General features: G+C 40.1%; 1 protein-coding gene and 1 long non-coding RNA gene across 2 annotated transcripts in view; both read right to left on the minus strand.

Moving 5' to 3' along the window:
• LOC138590757 (NLR family CARD domain-containing protein 3-like) overlaps positions 1–18,232 on the minus strand; it is a 289,240-nt gene extending 271,008 nt beyond the window's left edge. Inside the window, exons 1-4 of the mRNA XM_069661117.1 lie at positions 17,977–18,232; positions 10,654–12,454; positions 5,582–5,755; positions 3,559–3,732 (exon numbers count right to left, since the gene is read on the minus strand). Of these exons, the coding sequence (XP_069517218.1) occupies positions 3,559–3,732; positions 5,582–5,755; positions 10,654–12,454; positions 17,977–18,232 (2,405 nt within the window). The remainder of the gene's footprint in view (positions 1–3,558; positions 3,733–5,581; positions 5,756–10,653; positions 12,455–17,976) is intronic.
• Positions 581–1,581, minus strand: LOC138590939 (uncharacterized). Its single transcript, XR_011308071.1, has 2 exons — positions 1,505–1,581; positions 581–1,026 (listed from the first exon to the last, which is right to left on the minus strand). It is a non-coding gene; the product is annotated as an uncharacterized lncRNA (long non-coding RNA).
• Positions 18,233–19,496: the final 1,264 nt, after the last annotated feature.

Genomic DNA, 19,496 nt, shown 5'->3' on the forward strand with positions numbered 1-19,496 from the left:
ATCAGTTATCAGTTGTACTAACTTCCAACTGATGGTTATTTTTATTCCCCCAGGGAAAGAAAAATACAATGTGTTTCACTCCAAGCAATCAAGTCAATGGGTTGCAAGGAAGCTCCATGTGCCAACCTCTCAGAGTTTCAGGAAAGACTTGGTGCAGCGTGTCATCCAACGGCGACTTGACAAGAACATCAAGCTTGGAGATAAGCAGTTCCACATCCATCCTCCTGTCAACATACCGGCCAATATAGCTCCAACTCCAAAGCCAGACAAGGATGATCTGGTGGCACAACATGCAACACGATTTCGAGGCAAATAGGGACCTGTTTGAGACTTTTTAGTCCACAGAAAGTAGGCCCAAACCAAAGTTTTGCTGCTCTCTTCTGTCAGAGACGTCTCACTTCAGTTGTTGTTTGTGAATAACAAATTGCCCATTTGTATGCTGCTTATTTATATATGTTTATACATATAGAAATTATATATATTTCTATATTTGTTTTTTAATAATTGTGTACTTTTGTACAAAAGCAGCGTGCACTATAGTTATATAGTTATGGGAGAGAATGTTTGAAACTCAGAGATGTAAAAAGTTATATTCTTTATTTTCGTCTGCAATTTTATTTACAAAAACTTTTTTGTCCAACCATTAGTCTTCCAGGCTTACATTTGGTTCACAATGCCTGAAAATTATTTTTTAACAATTGAAAATATATAGGTAGGTGCTTTCAATTTGTGTGTTTCTTAAAAATAAAATAAAATATATTTTAAAGAAAAAGGAAACATGCGTCTTTCAGGGTAACACTCAACTTTTAAAAATGAACTTACCAAATCAGATTTCAACACAACTAAAACAAACCCAGTGCTTCCTCTGACTCTTTGAAGCCTACATATTGTCCATTTGGTGATGGATATGTCTCTCTTATGGTGTCCACCACACATGAAGGAAGAACTCTCCTATTGCCTTTTCCCAGCTGTTCTCCTTTTAGGGCCCATTCAAGCACGATCCGATAGCCAACCAGCCTGTATTGTCTGAAAAAAATACAGCATAACATGTTTAGTCTGAGCATACTGTATGTAAAATGCTAAATGGTCAGTTACAAGCATATGTAAGACGTATTTATGGTTGACAGGTTGAGTTGAGTTGAGTTGTAGTATAGATAGATATATAGATATATCTATAGATATATATATATTGAAGTATAGATAGATAATGTACTTTATTTATCCCCAAACTGGGAAATTGTGGGTAGTATTAGGATTATATAGCCTACTTAGTGATCAATTCATATTGTATAACAGAACAATAAGTTACATTATAATATTATATTCTATTATATCATAATCACAAAGACAAACAAGCCAATACAACTGTATAATATTCTATATCAGTATTCAATAACAGTGTAGTAAATATTCACCACCTAAGACTCAGACTCCACGAATACCCTCATGGATACTAATGAATTACCTGATTGTTGTCATAAGAGATGATCATAACAACACTTACTCTAAAGACAGCTATCCGTCGGGTCCAGCTGGCCTGGGACGCCTCTTCCAGTTAATTTTGGGTATGTGGAAAAAGGTCTGCAAAACGCCAGCATTAAGGAGCGCCAGAAAGACCTTGTGGTTTGTGATACAGGTAGAAGCAGATGCGCTGGCTTCCTCTGAGATTGAGAGATCTTGCAACTGCGGCATGACCAGCTCCCATTCCCGACAGCAGTAGCTCTCCAACTCGGTGGGCATTGGCTGGCACTTCCCACAGGTGCACCACCAGTTTTCATGCAGTCTATCTCTCATTTCAGCGGGCCCCTCATCTGCTTGCACAGCTTCTGTCTCTCTCCTTTCTCTCTCTGCCCGTTCTATGTCCATCTGACAAAGTTCAGCATCCGTATATTCAGGTTCATACAGATATCCCTTTTGGATCCGTAGTAAAAGGTAAATCTTCTTCATCACTTTCATAGTCCGACATGTTTACTACTTACATAAATGGGTCAGAATCAACGTGAAGGTGTTAGGTCGGCTTACCTGAGAGACCGGCCTGCCGCGGGCGTAGTGATACTTGATTGCTCGAGAGAGAAAATAGTGCCAAAAAAACGGCGCGGTATATGAAATCTGCGGAGGGTGGTTTTGTGTTGAAAATGGATCACCTTTGCCTCCGTGTAGTTTTTTTAGGGTAAAACTTTTTGGTTTCATGACCCTGGCATCTCACCGGAACTACTTTTTTTACGTTCGGAACCGGACAGAGGTCCGACCACGGGACTCGGTGAGTGAGCAAATAGCTTGGCATCTGCTACACTACTGGCATGTATATCATACAACTGGGGGTCAAAAAATCCGAACTATCCCTTTAATAATGTGTTCAGAGCTGAAGAAGGTTAAGAAGGTCAAAGTTCAGAAAGTGGAAACTCCAAACACCTGAACACAACAGGATGCAGGTTAAAATGTGTGAAATACACAAAGTGAAAAAGAGCTCTCATTAATATTAATGACAACATGCTGCTACTTCAATAAAGACGCAGCGACTTCACCTCTTAAACTCTGCAAGTGTGACAAGTTCAAATATAACACACTCATAGTCTGATACAAGTTACAGTTTAGTGCTTCTTGGTCTGTGATGATGTTAAAATCTGTGATTAGGTTAAAAAGATCAAACATTTATGACGACTGATTCAAATAAAACACATATTTAAAACACTATTAAAATGGTTGTAATGCTAATTATGTGATATTTAGAAACATTTGATTCATTCTTTGTTGTTGAGTTTAAACTGCAATAGAGGTCTTCTGTAACGCTGAAAGTGGTCTTTTAATCCCTCACCAGGAGAAATCACAGCACTTTCCTCATTGAACTTCAGACGTGTCTGAGAAACATCACCCGATCACTGTGTGATTATTTCTCCTCATTTTTCAGGAGCGTAACACAAGAAGCACCAGTGGCTCCATCTATACAAACTCATGTTGTGCAGCCAAACACAACAAACAAGAAATACAATAAAAACCAGCAGAAAATAACTGAAGAGTCGACTCAAAATACTAAAGTTTCCAAGATGCCAAATATGTCCGAATGAATTTTGGTGAATGTGAACAAAGACATGGACAGTATTTCTTTTAGAAATAGTGGAGCCATAAACTCAAAGCATCTTCACTTTAAACTTTTCAGTCGTTACAAGAAACAAATATTTTAATCGAAATGTTGGAAAAAGAAAATATTGAATATATTTGTTATTTTCTGCTCGTACAAACTGAAATAATTAATAAATGTTTCTATTACTGATTTATTTAAAAACATGATGTGGAATAAAAGATGAAATCAGGTGTTTCAGAGGTTCACAGTGAATTATACAGTGTAGGATTTTTCTTGTTCTATGAAGGTTTTAAATGTGGAACTCAACATTGCTCTGCTACAGTCAATGGACTAAAGCAGTGAAGAAGAAAATAGACTTCAGCATTAAGATACTCAGTGTGGATCAGTATAATATCAGCCTCATGTCTGCAGTTTAGTGTCAACACAACTTTCACATCATATTAATCTCAGCACAGAAGTAAAACATGGTTTCTGACCTCAGAGTCTCCAGTCTACAGTGTGGACTCTCCAGAAAACCACACAGCAGCTTCACTACTGAATCCTGCAGCTTGTTGTCACTCAGCTGCAGCTCTCTCAGATGGGAGGGGTTGGACTTCAGAGCTGAGGCCAGAGAAGCACAGCTCATCTCTGACAACCAGCAGTCACGCAATCTGAATAAAGAATGAAGACAAAATTACAGATTTTCCTTCAAATGAGTGGAGTGACTTTTCCATTGTGTTCTGTGGATCATCATGACGTCAGCCTTCTGCAGTCATCATCCAAATGTCAACAGAACATTCATACACCTTTTCATGTCAGCACAGGTTAATAACATGCTGCTGATCTCAGTCACGTCTGTAATTAGAGAATCATGAACACATCAGACATGTTGGACTAAACACTGTTCATTCATTCATTTATTAAATGACCTTCTTCTTACTGTATTTGGGGGCTTAGTAGGTCTATGTAATAAAAGGAGACGTCCACATTTGTTGAAGTCTTAAAATAACAGCCACATGCTTTCTGCACATTAAAGACTCATTAGTGGCAGCAATGATTCCTACTGTCCCCAGTGAGTGTGAAGTGGTCCCTTCCTAACAAAACTACACAGCAGGATAAACTCCATAAGTTCATGTGAAACTAATATGAAGCTTCAGCAGTCTGAGTCAGCCAAATCAAGTCTGTGTCCACCAAAGGTTCAAACTATTTACAACCAAATTCACTCTTTGAGTCACTATTCCTCCACTGCAGCTCAACAAGGAGACAGTCAAACACCAAACACTTGATATGTGTAGCTCAGTCTGCTGAAGCCTCTTATTAGTTTCAGCTAAACTGTAAAAGTCATTTTTGTGAAGTGAAAGAGTGTGAATGTTTGTCCTCCATCTCGTAACATTGGAGTCAGGTTAGAAGAGGATTTCTTCACAGACAGTATGGACAGAGGGAATGATGACAGACATAAAATAACTCTATAAATATATGTGCATATGGGAATGTGAGTGTTGTCTTTAGATTGACCTGAAGAAATATGAACCTCTCCATTAAGACAAACATGTTTCTGGTGCAGACTATTGATTTGTTTTGGCTGAAATCTAAAGGTCTGTTTCTTCAAATAGTTCCTCAATGCTGACATGAAAACAAAGCAACACTTTGATCTGTTAGAAAGAAGAACAGGAAATAATATAGAAGCTCAGATAACTCAAACTTAACGCTGTCATTCAGAATCATCACTTCATGTGGCTTTAACCAGGTGTAACACTTGTTCTTTTGAAGGATGCTGCACCTTTTGACATGTTCAAATGACTTTGATGTGTAATTTAATCTTTATTAAGCTTCTAAAGTTTGACTGAACTTTGAACAATAAAATCTGCATATATTTACAGTCTGTTCATGTTGTGAATCACAAACACTATGACTGATATTTTTGGAGTAATTACATCAGAGTCCTTTTTTAAATCTTCACACAGACTTTGAATCCTGCTCTGTCGTGTTGTTTTGGCCGCTGTTAGGCTGCTGTTTATTACTCTTAGCTCTGCTTTGATGCACACCACACCACAGCAGCTGTGTGGGGCGTCAGCTTCTGATACCATGAAGATCATCACAGTTCCTTCCTTCACCTTTACTGAGCTCTGCATTCATGACTCCCTTTTCTTTATCGACCCTGTCTCTCTGTCTGTTTACACAGAAGCTCAAACTCTCTGCAGCCGGTTTTCATCTGCTATCATCAGATCTACGACATCGTTCACATCCCTCACACACATTACAGCCTCGTCAGTGCTGACATCATCTTCACTGTCTGATCGACACAATGTGAGTCGTGTGGAAACTTTCAAACAGTGAATATCTCTTTTCTTTTCTTCACTTGTTGTTCAGCCATTTGGAAAGACAGAACATTTTAAAATCACTTCTTCAGATCTGTGATCAGGTCAATCCTGAAGATTAACCACCCAAAACTTTGAACCTCAGTCAAGGAGTTGAATTGAACACATAAGAAAAACTACATGCTACAGTCAGTAAACTGACCTCAGAGTCTCCAGTCTACAGTTTGGACTCTCCAGTCCAGCAGAGAGCAGCTTCACTCCTTTATCCTGCAGAGAGTTGAGGCTCAGGTCCAGCTCTCTCAGATGGGAGGGGTTGGACTTCAGAGCTGAGGCCACAACTTCACAGTGAGTCTCTGACAGTCCACAGTAAGAAAGTCTGTAATGACACATAAATTACATGATATGTTACAATGAAAGAGACACTTTGTGTTTACTTCATGACAGTTTGACACATCAGACTAAATAACAATCTAAGTTTGCTGTTCACCTCAGGGTTCAGCTCATCTTATCTTTCTGTGTTTGACATGAAACAATAATTCTCCTCACTCCCTCTCGTACCTGCACACTTTGCATCTTTGATTTGCTTTAATGTGCAGATAAAGGAGGAGAAAATGTCTGTCTCCAAAGAGTTAGCATGAGGACGTCTTGATTAGAAACCTTTTTTACAACTTAGTTAACAATTACAGTCGAGAAAGACGATCTGTCTTTGCTGGCTACCTGCTGCTTTCAGGTTCACGTGCATGAGTGGGAAAATTCAGTGACTGCTGTCAAGTGGGATCGAAACAAAAGGAACCTTTTAACAGTATTAGACGTGTACATATTTAAATCATATTATAATCAAACATTTTGATGTGTATGACAGCTGAGTGCATGAAGTTTTGTCGTCTACATTCTGTTGTGAGCATCTGAAGAACTTATTCAGCAAACAAACATAGTTAACAAACCGGTAAGGTTTCATTATCGTTACCATGACGTCATCAGAAAGATGTTGTCACTGTATCAGTATTAAGATCAATAACATTGGTGTGTATACGATCTCTTAAAGTCTGAATTTCACCATAATGTTCTGAGATATTCATCAGACCTTAAATATTGGTGGAAGCTGTGCATCTCCTGCTACTACTCTTCTCTACAGCAACAAGAGAGAGAAACACCTGTCAGCTTCTTTCTGTGAGCAACAGAATATCAGGAAACACTTCAAAACACAGCCATGTAACACAACCTCCCTCTTTCAAATGTGGAATTCATAAGCAACTAAATGCACCACTGCTCGGTTCAACACACTCAGGGGTGTTACTGTGACAGTCTGTGTCGTATGAGCAGCAGTTCACAGAAGCTAATGTTAGTTCATGTTAGCAAACTGTTCATAGATATTGTTGTGGAACGAACATTTCTGAATCAGTTTGAAGATTTGATGACGATTCTCTGCTTGTGCTACCAAATCACTATGTTACAGCGCTCAACATGATCCCATAGTTTTCACCTGTGGCCACAGTGGCTGCAGCAAACATGAGACACTCAATCTGAATAACACTAATAATACTTCTCCTTTATCTACAGCACGTTGTAGATATAAGTAGGGCCGCCACTAATGACTATTTTTCTATTGATTAATCGATCGACTTTTTTACAGATTAATCGATTAATTTAAATGATGATTTTTCCTCCAAAAAATCTAATAAACCCTCCTGTTTGAGTTCATTTTATTTTGACAGTGAGTGTACAGAAGCTACGAAGACAGAAGATTTTAAAAAGCTCTCCCTACTAATAAATAGACGACACTCAAGGTGGTTTTGCCTTTTCTGGCAGTCCATCATCCACAGGGTTTCACACACATAGACTTTACTTGGACGGGCCGCGCAGGTGTATTAACAGACGCCCAAGTATATTTGGCGACCAATTTTAGATTTTTTTTTTAATTTTAATCCGAGAGAACGACGCCATCCGCGATCGATTAACTGGTGGCACTGGGCAACCTCCCCTCGCTCTAGCCTCACTCTGTGTGTTTCTCATGCTCTGTACCTGGCTCAATCAGTTCATCATAGTTTACAATAATGCAGCGCGGGCAGGACACACACGTTTAATCACGCAGATCTTTCTGTCTGTCTGTCACTTTTAACAGAGACTCCAGTCTGCTGTGTAGTTCATATATTTCCCTGATAAACACAGAGCTGTAGAGGAGCATCAGGCTTCATGATGGAACAAAGTTTTATCTCATGTTATCACTAGAGCCCAACCGATATTGGATTTTTGGGGCCGATGCCGATTCCGATATTAGGGAGTAAAAAAATTCCGATATCGATATATCAGCCGATATACTCACATATGTTCAAAATGTATCTGAAATTAAAATATTAAAATTCCAAATCTGAAAAGTTATTGTCACATTTGCATGTCATACAAAATTCTAATAAAATAGTGTTTCTGTAGCAACTTAAATCGCACTACAATAAAATATCAAATTAAATAGAAGTGAGTATAACACAAAAACACACAAAGTAGGAACAAAAGTGAGTTTCTTGTTTTTCCCACCTTCACACAGATAAAAGTCACTAAACAGACCAGCTCATTTGACAGACTGATACTGTTAATAATAGTAATAAAAGGCTTCATGAGCAGGATTTTCCATATTAAATATTCCCTCTTAATCAACATCATAATCCAGGAGAAGTGTGAGCTGGTGTCTGTATCTGCAGAGGATCTGCCCTTCGCCTGTGTTTCTATTCTTATTATTCTGCTCTGTTTGGGGCATTTTGGACAATCTATGGACTGTCTATCGCGGGGCAGAGGTCTGGAGCTCAGCCAACAGTCCGCAGGTCGGGACTCAATCAACACGTAACATGACGGTGACATGGCTGTCTCTCTGCTCTGCTCTCGGTCTGTCTGTAACACCGTAACATCGTAACTTTTACATCTTTATAAGACGTGAAAGGGACTTCACAAAACCTCTTCATTTGCCGTTCTGTGAATGAGAACAGTCCGCACGTGTGTGTCTCACTGCTGCAAGGAGCTGCAGGTGTGCTGAGGGCGGAGTAGACAGACGCACACACCTGGCAGCAGCACGACGATGGCTTGTTAAAACAAAATCCTGTATCTTCCTGCGGGGTTGTACAGAGGTGTAGACGTGTAAGCTTGTTATCTAAATCAGGGGTTCCCACACTTTTCCATGCCAAGTCCCCACAAAGTGCATTAGCTTCTGGCCGGGGACCCCCAAACCCACAGACAATGCTACAAAATATGTAATGAAACATCAACTTTTAGAATGTATTTTCTTACTTTTATTCACTATTCAATAATTATTAAATTTGTTTAGCATAAGAAAATTATCAACGAACATCTTTTCAGCACTGTATATTCCCACTGAATAATAAACTTTTCAACAAACTTTTAAACACTCGTTGGAGAGGGTCTCCAGACAGAGGACGCATTTCGGGCAATCATGGCCATTTTTCTGTATTGCTGTAAAACCATACTTAATGTATGCTGCCTCATATTTTCGGATTTTAGTTGGCCATGAGTTCTTAGGTTTTTTTGCAGCAGAGTCCTCCATGGCATTGCTGTTGGTCTGCTCCTTCGGTCTATTTGTTGTCAAAAACCTGTCCATTTTGCACTAGCTAGCTACACGCAAGCTTGAGGAGCAGAGCAGCTTGATAACAACCGCCAGGTCTACACAGATTATGACGTCGTCATGCCGAATTTGCAGCTGAATTTGAGAATCTGAGATTACGGCAGTTTACGTGTTGTAAGGTTCAGGACAAATGGTTATTAAAAATTTTTTTTTTTTTTTTTTGCATTTTTTCTCTTATCTTCCCTCCAATTTTCTGAGGCTCAGCTGTGACGCGCACTCTGGCAGCGATAGGGACGTCCTCATTTCCCATCATGCCTGCCGCCTAGTGCTGACTGAGCAGTTTAAGTTGTTAAGTTTGCTATTTATGTTCTAAAACGCAAAAAATAATTCTTGTTACTGTAATGTGTCTGTTCAGAACATATGTTTTGCATATGGCATATGTTAGCAATTGTCACTTTTGTGCTGGTTTATAGTTGTAACCACAAGTGATGAGGCTTTTACATTTGTTGACTTCAGCTGTATTTTAATGACAAGCACAAAGACCAAACTCTGTATCTCATGCTGTCAAAATTATTAAAGCGCCCTTTACCTGTCAGGAGGTAACATGGCTTTCTCCTAGAGCACTGTTAAAATTGAAGTCATTCATATCGGAGAACCTGTACGCCAATATCGATATATCTGTGAATTGCAAATGTCAGCAGATTAAATCCGCTGACTGATAAATCGGTCGGGCTGTAGTCACCACTTCAGTCCGTGATCACCCTCTCCCTCTCTCACCGCTGCAAGTCTGCATCACAGTTTTTATTATATGATGTTTTTTGAAGTGTAATGAAGGTGAATGAGGCTCCATGTATATTAACAGGGCCAAAGGCTGTAATATATTTAATCAGAGTACCCCTCCCCCAATGAAAAACCTTTCCATTTTCAGCGTGGACGTCATCAATTACTTTGTCTACTCGCCGCAGCCCTAGATATAAGTTTACAAAGTGCTTTGAAAACAGAAATACTGGATATATACAGAGCATCACAAAACAAAATAAAGTGCACTGTAGAAATAGAAAAAATAAAGTGGAGTGTGTTTGGTCCCCGAACATCCTCTGTCCTCACTTTGAAATGGATCCAAAACCAGTAACAGAAACATGACAGAAATAACTGCATGAAAGAAATTCTCTCTGTCTTCAGAAATCTGCTTTAGAAAATGAAACAGAACTTATTTCAAACTTTTAACAATAGTGGTTATAGTCAGTGATTATATAGCACACCTTGTAGAATCTACTCATGTAGTAATAACTTTACTGATAACTGTTAAATACTGTTATATGTTGTGATTAAATGCTGCTGTGATAAAACCTCAACAACAAACTCTTAAATCCTTCATGTGTTTAAACAGGTTTGCATGTTGCCTTCATGAACCAATGCTGTATAGTAAAACAGTCAAATGTAACACATATTAGAAATAAATAGAACAGCTTTTCTTTCATGAACTTAACAGCTAGAAACAAAACTGACTGAAAAACAACATTTTTGCATTGAAAACTTCTGAAACAGCTCAAGAACGTCAGTGACAGAATACAAAAGACAATAGATTTATGAATAAACAAGTGGAACAGTATTTTAAGAGTAATGATAATTCTATAGTGTTGATATCTGAACAACTAAACGACTTATTAACCCTGATTTAAAATGTTAATCACATCTGGACTTACCGAGCCTTTCTGCAGTTCCTCACAGCTGGAATCAGTCTCTGTCTTCCCTGCTCTGATGTGTTGTACTTCTGCAGGTCCAACTCATCCAGAACCTCCTCTGACATCTGCAGCATGTAGGCCAGAGCAGAGCAGTGGATCTCAGAGAGTTCTTTCTCTGATCTGTTCTCTGACTTCATGAACTCTTGGATCTCCTGATGTACTGAGTGGTCGTTCATCTCAGTCAGACAGTGGAAGATGTTGATGCTTCTGTCAGGACAGATCTTATCACTGTTCATCTTCTTCAGGTTGTTGATGACTCTCTGGATGATTTCTGGACTGTTGTCTGTCCGGCCCAGCAGGCCTCCTAAGAGTCTCTGGTTGGACTTCAGAGAGAGGCCATGAAGGAAGCGAACAAACAGGTCCAGGTGACCACTCTTACTTTGAAGGGATTTCGTCATGGCGCTCCTCAGAACGTCATCCAGGGATGAGAACTGTCTATCAAAGATGTGTTTGTTCTCTTCTAGGAAAGCCTTCAGTACTTGTGTGTTGCTGTTTGTGTAACAGTGGAACATGTAGACTGCAGCCAGAAACTCTTGAACGCTCAGATGAACAAAGCAGTAGACTGTTTTCTGGAAGATCACACACTCTCTTTTAAAGATCTCAGTACAAACTCCTGAGTACACCGAGGCCTCTGTGACATCCAGACCACAGCGCTCCAGGTCTTCTTGGTAGAACATGATGTTTCCTGTCTCCAGATGTTCAAACGCCAGCCTCCCCAGTTTCAGAAGAACTTCCCTGTCAGCCTCCATCAGCTCCTGAGGACTCACCTGATGTCCCTCATCATACTTCTGCTTCTTCCTCTTGGTCTGAACCAGCAGGAAGTGTGAGTACATGTCAGTCAGGGTCTTGGGCAGCTCTCCTCTCTGGCCTGTGGTCAACATGTGCTCCAGAACTGTCGCAGTGATCCAGCAGAAGACTGGGATTAGACACATGATGTGGAGGCTCCTGGATGTCTTCATGTGTGAGATGATTCTGCTGGACAGCTCTTCATCACTGAATCTCCTCCTGAAGTACTCCTCCTTCTGGGAGTCAGTGAAGCCTCGGACTTCTGTTAACCTGTCAACACATGTAGGAGGGATCTGATTGGCTGCTGCAGGTCGGGAAGTTATCCAGACGAGAGCCTTGGGAAGCAGATTCCCCTCGATGAGATTCATCAACAGGACGTTGACTGATGACTCCTGTGAGACGTCAGACACAACCTGATTGTTGGTGAAGTCCAGTGAAAGCCTGCTTTCATCCAGGCCGTCAAAGACGAACAACAGTTTACAGACAGCGAGCGTCTCTGCTGTGACCTTCTGTAATGCTGGATGGAAAACATGGAGCAGCTTGAGAAGACTGTACTGCTCGTCTTTGATCAAGTTCAGCTCCCTGAAGGAAAGCAGAATCAGCAGACTGACATCTTGGTTTTCCGAGCCCTCTGCCCAGTCCAGAGTGAACTTCTGCACTGAGAAGGTTTTTCCAACACCAGCGACGCCGTTCGTCAGGACCACTCTGATGTCTCTCGGTTGGTCAGGTAAGGATTTAAAGATTTCGTGGCACTTGATTGGAGTGTCATGGAGGGTCTTCCTCTTTGAAGCTGTCTCAAGCGGTCTAACCTCATGTTGGGTGTTAACCTCTTCACTGTGTCCCTCAGTGATGTAGAGCTCAGTGTAGATTCTTTTGAGGAGGGTTCCACTTCCTGGTTCATCAGTTCCTTCAGCCACACGTTCACATCTCCTCCTCAGACTGATCTTATGTTGATCGAAAACCTCCTGCTGACCACCTTTCACAAAACAGAGAACAAAATGAGATGAAACAACAACATTTGACTATCTGGTGAGTGCTCCAAGATGGCGACATAGATTGATAGCTCTCCCAGTCATTGATTCAGAAAAACTTTTATTTCTAAAAAGCAACTCGATATGACCTAGAATGCGTGGAGTGAGAAGCAAGAAAACTTCGGTGGACATTAAAAATCACGACGAACGGAAAGGACAGAAAATATCAAACGGCAACAACCCCGGCGTGGAGAGGATGGAGGCTAGCGGCAACGGAGGTGAACTGACCACCGCTAAAGCCATTCAGAACCTGGGCAGGAATATACAGGAACTGAAAACGGAACTCAAACAGGAATTAATGGACTTCAAAAGCAGAACAACGTGTAGAAGAAACAGAAACAGCTAACACTGAGCTTAGGGACACTTTGCTTTACTCCCTCAAACAACAAAAACTACTCCAGGATAAAGTTACGGATCTAGAAGGGAGGTCACGTCGTTATAACATACGCATATACGGCATTAAAGAAGGCACAGAGGGAAGCTCGATGCTAACTGTTATTGACAACTTTCTAAAGACGGAGCTTGCACTCGACAAGAACACCGATCTGCTTATTCAACGAGCCCTCCGGTCCATCGGACCCAGACCTCAAGACGAAAACTGTCTCTAGATCCATACGGGTTGATATCCAGAGATATGACATCAAAGACATAGTGCTTAAAGCAGCCTGGACCAAGAAAATCACCTGCGGAGGTAGGGCGGTGACATTTGCACACGATTTGCCTACTGAGGTGCATAACAAACTGAAGGAGTACAAAGACATTAAGAAAATCCTGAAGGAGAAACAAATATGTTTCCAGACCCCATACCCCGCTAAGATGAGGATTCTCTGGGAAAACGGAGCTCGCCTCTACAACTGTGCAACAGAAGCAGCCCAGGACATGAGGCAAAGAGGCTACACCGTGGACCTGCCGAAAACAACTGACGTGGACTGGGAACGGAGGCTCGCACAAGGACCCCACTGGAGCAAAATGGATGGCGATCACACCGGACGGGTCCGAGAGAGACTCAAGGATTTCCAGAGACAACAAGTATAAACATTATGAATGATGATAATAAGGTAAAGGTATATATTATACACAACTTTTATTTCTATCTACACTCTATTTCTGTCCTTACTGCATTGTAAGTATAGACCCCGGAGTAAATAATTATATATATAACTGACCGGGAGGAGAAGTGACTGATAGACGGGCTCAGAAGAAAGAAGAGACTTTGCACCTTGCAAAGAGGGAGCCCCTACTTGTGGTAGGACTAATTCTCCACCAGCATAAACAAAGGTTTATGAAGACAGGGCACTTTAAAACCCTGAAGTTGGAAGTCAATGTTGCATTGTTTTCAAATGTTCTTGTTCATGTAATTTGTTCCATTGCATAGGTTTATATTGCCAGTACATTGAGACAGTTAATCCTTTTCAATGGGGTACAGCAGTTTTAGAGTAGTTTCATGGAACGTGAATGGCTTAAATAATCCTGTTAAGAGGAGCAGAGTGATGACAAAAATGAGAAAGGATAATAACCAAATCATATTTCTACAGGAAACCCATCTATCTCAAAGACGGGTCATAAAAGAGGAGTTGCTATATTAATACATAACTCTATACACTTTGACTTGGTTAGGGAGATCAGGGACAGTGAGGGCAGATACATTTTGGTGCAGGGCAAACTAGAGGATAGACTAACTACCCTTTTGTGTGTTTATTTACCTCCACAAAGCGATCAGAAATTTATGAAGAAGATTTTTAATCTTATTGCTTCCGAATCAAAGGGCACACTAATCTGTGCAGGAGACTTTAATACAATAATAAATGGTAAATGGGAAACAACTAATAAAAAAGGAGTCTAACCTAAACAGACTAAACTACTGAGAAAGGGTCTGGATGAAACCGACCTACTGGATGTTTGGAGAGAGCTGCATCCATCTGACAAAGATTATACCTTTTATTCAGCCCCTCATTCGGGAATACTCCAGAATAGATTTTTTTTTAGGTTTCAAAATGATAGACATAGGATCCTTAATTGTGAAATAGGAACCAGAGATATTTCAGACCATTCACCAATTTTTCTGAATTCACACTTAGATAGCAGACCAAGAAAGACAATTTGGAGACTAAATACAAGCTTGCTGAATAATAAAGCAGTTTTACAAGAAGTAAAATCTGAAATCAAGTCCTTTCCTGAGCTTAATGACAATGGGGAAGTGAACCCAAATATATTATGGGACACCTTGAAGGCAGTAATCAGAGGCAAACTAATTTCCCTCAGTACAGCATTAAAAAAAGCAAAAGGAAATAAACGTAATCAGCTGGAAAATAATCTAAAGGAATTAGAAAAACAACACAGCGCAAATCAGAATCCCCAACTGATGTCTAACATCAAAGAAACTAGAAATAAAATCTCAGACATATATAAAGAAGATGAAGAGAAAAAATATACATTTCTAAAACAATCATATTATGAAGTCGGCCCCAAAGCCACAAAATTATTAGCAAGGGAAATTAAGAAAAAAACAGGTATCACAATCAGTGTATGAAATATCAGACAGGACAGGACAGCTATGTAGCGGTTTAGAGGAAATTGATTCTGCATTTTACACTTATTACAAGACTCTTTACTCACAACCAGTACTAGAAAGTAAAGGAAATATAAAAACATTCTTAAACTCACTAGACCTCCCTTCAATTGGAGAACATCAAAATGAGTTCCTATCATCACGGATTACAATGAAAGAATTAGACACTGCACTGAGTAGATTAAAATCAAATAAGACACCAGGAAGTGATGGTCTACCAGCGGAACGGTACAAGGCCTTTAAAGAAGAATTGACTCCAGTTCTCTTAAACTCCTTCAATTGGACAATTGAAAAACTGTCAACTCCACCTTCCTGGAGTGAAGCTGTTATCTCCGTTATACCAAAAGAGAATAAGAACAAACTGTTATGCAGCTCATACAGACCGATTTCAATTTTAAATCAGGATTACAAACTTTTTTCATCTATTATGTCCAAGAGACTAGATTCCTTTGATCCTGAATTAATTGACACTGACCAAACTGGGTTTGTACGAGGTCGTCAAACACAAGATAATATCAGACGCTCCCTCCATATAATACTAAATATTAGAGAAACAGGAACAAAAGCAGTGACAGTCAGCTTAGATGCTGAGAAAGCTTTTGACTGTGTCAGTTGGGAATACCTGTTCTCGGTTTTGGAACGGTTTGCATTTTCAGAGAAATCAATTAACATTTTTAAGACACTATACACAGCCCCTACAGCAAGAATTAAGGTAAATGGTCGTCTCACTGACCACATGAAGTTGGAAAAAGCAACTCGTCAAGGATGCCTCCTGTCACCAACGCTTTTTGCACTTTATATAGAACCTTTAGCACAAGCAATAAGAGAAGACAGCAATATACAGGGAATTATGCCGTGCAAACAGGAACACAAAATAGCATTATATGCTGATGACGTGTTGCTATTGATTAATAACCCAGAGACCTGCCTTCCAGTCCTTTTAGAGCTCCTAGACACATTTGGCACATATTCAGGTTCTAAACTAAACATACAAAAAACACAAATATTAACATTTAATTGTAATCCATCGCCCGAGTTAAAACAGAGACTTCCTGTTGATTGGTCTCAGAAAGCAATTAAATATTTGGGAGTTTGGTTAACACATAATCCTGAGGACTTATATAAGAAAAACTATGAAACTGTGAACAAAAAGATCAAAGAAGATCTATGTAGTTGGTCAACTTACTTGTTGAGCTGTAGTGCAAGAATTGATATTATAGACGGCTGAACCGAGCGGTATGCAGTATTACCGCCATGTATCTTTTGTGTTTTTATTTCTGCTGATTTTAGTGAAGTATAAGTAAGCTTTATTGTCAGGCTATTGTTACTTATATTGTTGCTTCTTAAATGACGAAGATTACACAGTTTTAACACAAATTAAATACTTGTTTATCACTAAATGAAAAACCTCCTTGCGCCCCGACCCCCCTCGGGGCGCGTGCCACAAAAATGCCAATAAAATATATTTTTGTGCAAAACTCTTGGACAGCAAAGATGGGGACAACTATAAAAATACTAAACCAGTAAGAATGTTTACCTTTATACAAAATTGGGCCATCGACTACATTCTGATTGGACATCACTAATTTGATCGTTATCTGCGTGACAGCGGGTCTAACTACTGCACTGAGAGAGAGGGAGAGACCCCTGTTTGAATAATGACTTAGGAGAACTTTAATGTGTACAGTACATCTTGAGAGACGCAGAAAACACGTTGATTATCATCGTTTTTTAAAACTTAATTACCATCTAAAGCAGCACCAGCAGCAAAGTCCTTCCCGTCCCTCCTGTCACTCACTGTGGTGTAAGTTTCTTTATCCTTCATCCTCATCAACTGACGGTCAGAGACTCTGAGCTTTCGTGCAGTCTTACTTTTTCTTTAACTCTATTGAGAAGTGTCTCACTGCTGCTTCTCCTGATTTTTGTTCTGCAAACTTGACACCCGACAGCATTCAGGTCCTACTGTTTACTTCATGCTGCGACAGTGACCGGAGAGGGGGGGGGAAACTTCACTGCTAATATTGGATAATATTTAGCCTATCTTTATTAAGTTTACACATTTTATTTCATGTTCAGTTGATTTGTTGAACATGGGGTTTTAAGTAGGCGAGCTACGATATTAGAAAGTCCTCACATCACCGTGGTATTGCAGTATTGCGGTCACTGCGACAACCCTACCCGCTGGTGTCCTGATGGAAAATTTCATGTGAAGCAGCAGCAACAGGAAATGTTTATATCAGACAGAAACCTCAGGAGCAGAAAAATTAAATCACATGTTTGTAGGAGCCATGTTGAAGGGTAAAGTGTTGTACACAAATGGCTCCAGCAGGTGTCACTCTCGGGTTAAGGTAAACCACTTCATATGTGGGAACTTTCTCTCAGGTGTTAGGTGTTGATAGACGGAGGAGCACACAGTTTTTCGACCACTACAACAGGCTGAAGGTAACGCGACTGAAAGTGAATGTGTAAATGTTTACGGGAAGTGTTGTTATCTTGATTGTGACAAAGACCATTCACGGAGAAATAAATGTTCCAATAACCAAAGGAAGATACTGGACTATCTAATTTCACCATACGCACAGGAGAGTTACAACGGTGAGCGCGTCACTTATTCACTTTAGCCTGTCTATGTAGCACCTCAGTGACTTTTAAGTTTAGGCTTAGCCGCTATGTTAAATATAAATTTGTTTTGGGTTCAGATTTTTCCTCAAAGGAGAACACGGGACGAGTGACACAGAGCAGATATGTATGCTGGAGCAGAACACATCAGTTCATTTGTAATGGTATTTATAAAGATCTTAATGTTGGTGCTGAATGACACAACAAATGTCTCTGTATTAAAACAACAAGCCGTGTTTTCAGACACGATGACATCAGCAGACTGATGGACGGTCTTACTTTGTAAAGTGCTGGTCTCACTGGCTGTCTGCAGTCCAGGTGTTGTTCTGGATCTTTTTCCACACTGGGGACAGGAGGAGTCTCCTGATGAACCAGACTGGTCCCAGTATGAGGTGAGGCACTGTCTGCAGAACCAGTGTCCACAGCTGGTAGAGACTGGATCCTTCAGGACGTCCTGACACACAGCACAGCAGGACGGCTGCTCCTCCACAGAAACATGACTCCTCTTCTTCTCTCTGTGAACACATTTCTTCATGACTAAAATGATTTGTTGAATTTGGTAGAAAAATATCACCATGTGATCGACACTGTCTAGAAGCTGTGATAGCTCACAGAGAGCAGTAAAAGTGTTTGTCATTAATTAACTGCTTTCCTATCAGACAGTCTTATTAAACATTGTGTGATCTGCCTGTAGTTTGTTATTAATACAAACTCAACACTTCCTGCAGCTGCTTCACAGTAAAAGCCTTCCATTAAAGACAGCTGATTATGTGCTTCACTGTTTTACAGTCACTGTGGGCGGCTCAGCTTGAGTCACTTATGTTTGAACTGAGGTCAGAAGTGGCCTAAATTAAACTGAGGTCGAGCAGCAGGCTCAGACACACAGCATGTCACAGAGGTGTCACAGGTTCAAGTCCAGACAGGTGCCTTTGTTTCAGTCTCTTCATGTCTTCTGTAGTACTATCACAAATACAATGATGTCAGTGTGCTGCAGTGTTTCATATGAGATGTTTGTGTCTTTCTCTCTAGTTGAACAACAACACTCACTGAGTCTCAGAGCCTGCTGTGCTCCTCATCCTGAATAAACACATTTAAACACATGAAGTCTTTTCTTTACGTTTTCTAACCACATTGTAACTGCAACAAGTTTCTGATTGTTCCTCCTGTTCTTACTTTATTTACACATATCCCAGCATGCAATGAAAGTAACACTTCATAACGCAGAAAACTCAGCAATAATAATCACTAAATTATTATTTTATGATATGATTATATTATTCTCAAACTCAGAATATATCCACCTTAGTTTGAAACAGTTTCTGCAGTAATAACTCTGCACCATGAATATAAATCTATTAGCAAAACATTTAGTATTGATCCTCAATGCATCGTCGTCTGTCAGGTCAGTTTACAGTAACAACAGTCTCTTACTTTGTGTCTGAGGGCCCAGGTTCATTACTGAAGAATGGAGGAAGACCTTTGGACCGGTCGCTCTTCAGAGACAGACAGCTGGATACTGCAGACTCTGCTCTGTCCTCCTCTTCCTCCACACAAACACTCATCTTATTGAGAAAACACACGTCTGTGCAAGAGTCACACGCTAGAACGAGAGAACAGGAAGTAACACTAACACACACACACACACACACACACACACACACACACACACACACACACACACAATATACAGTTTAATAAAACCAGTCAGCGCTCCACCTGTTCAGTGTTCTTTATATCTCTGCTTGTTTTCATGAGTTACTGACGGTTTAATGTAACTTATTCAGCCAATCAACACTTTG

This window comes from Semicossyphus pulcher, unplaced genomic scaffold, assembly GCF_022749685.1.
Source record: "Semicossyphus pulcher isolate SPU_LCO1_2020_fin unplaced genomic scaffold, fSemPul1.0.p SCAF_14, whole genome shotgun sequence".
Lineage (NCBI taxonomy): Eukaryota > Metazoa > Chordata > Actinopteri > Labriformes > Labridae > Semicossyphus > Semicossyphus pulcher.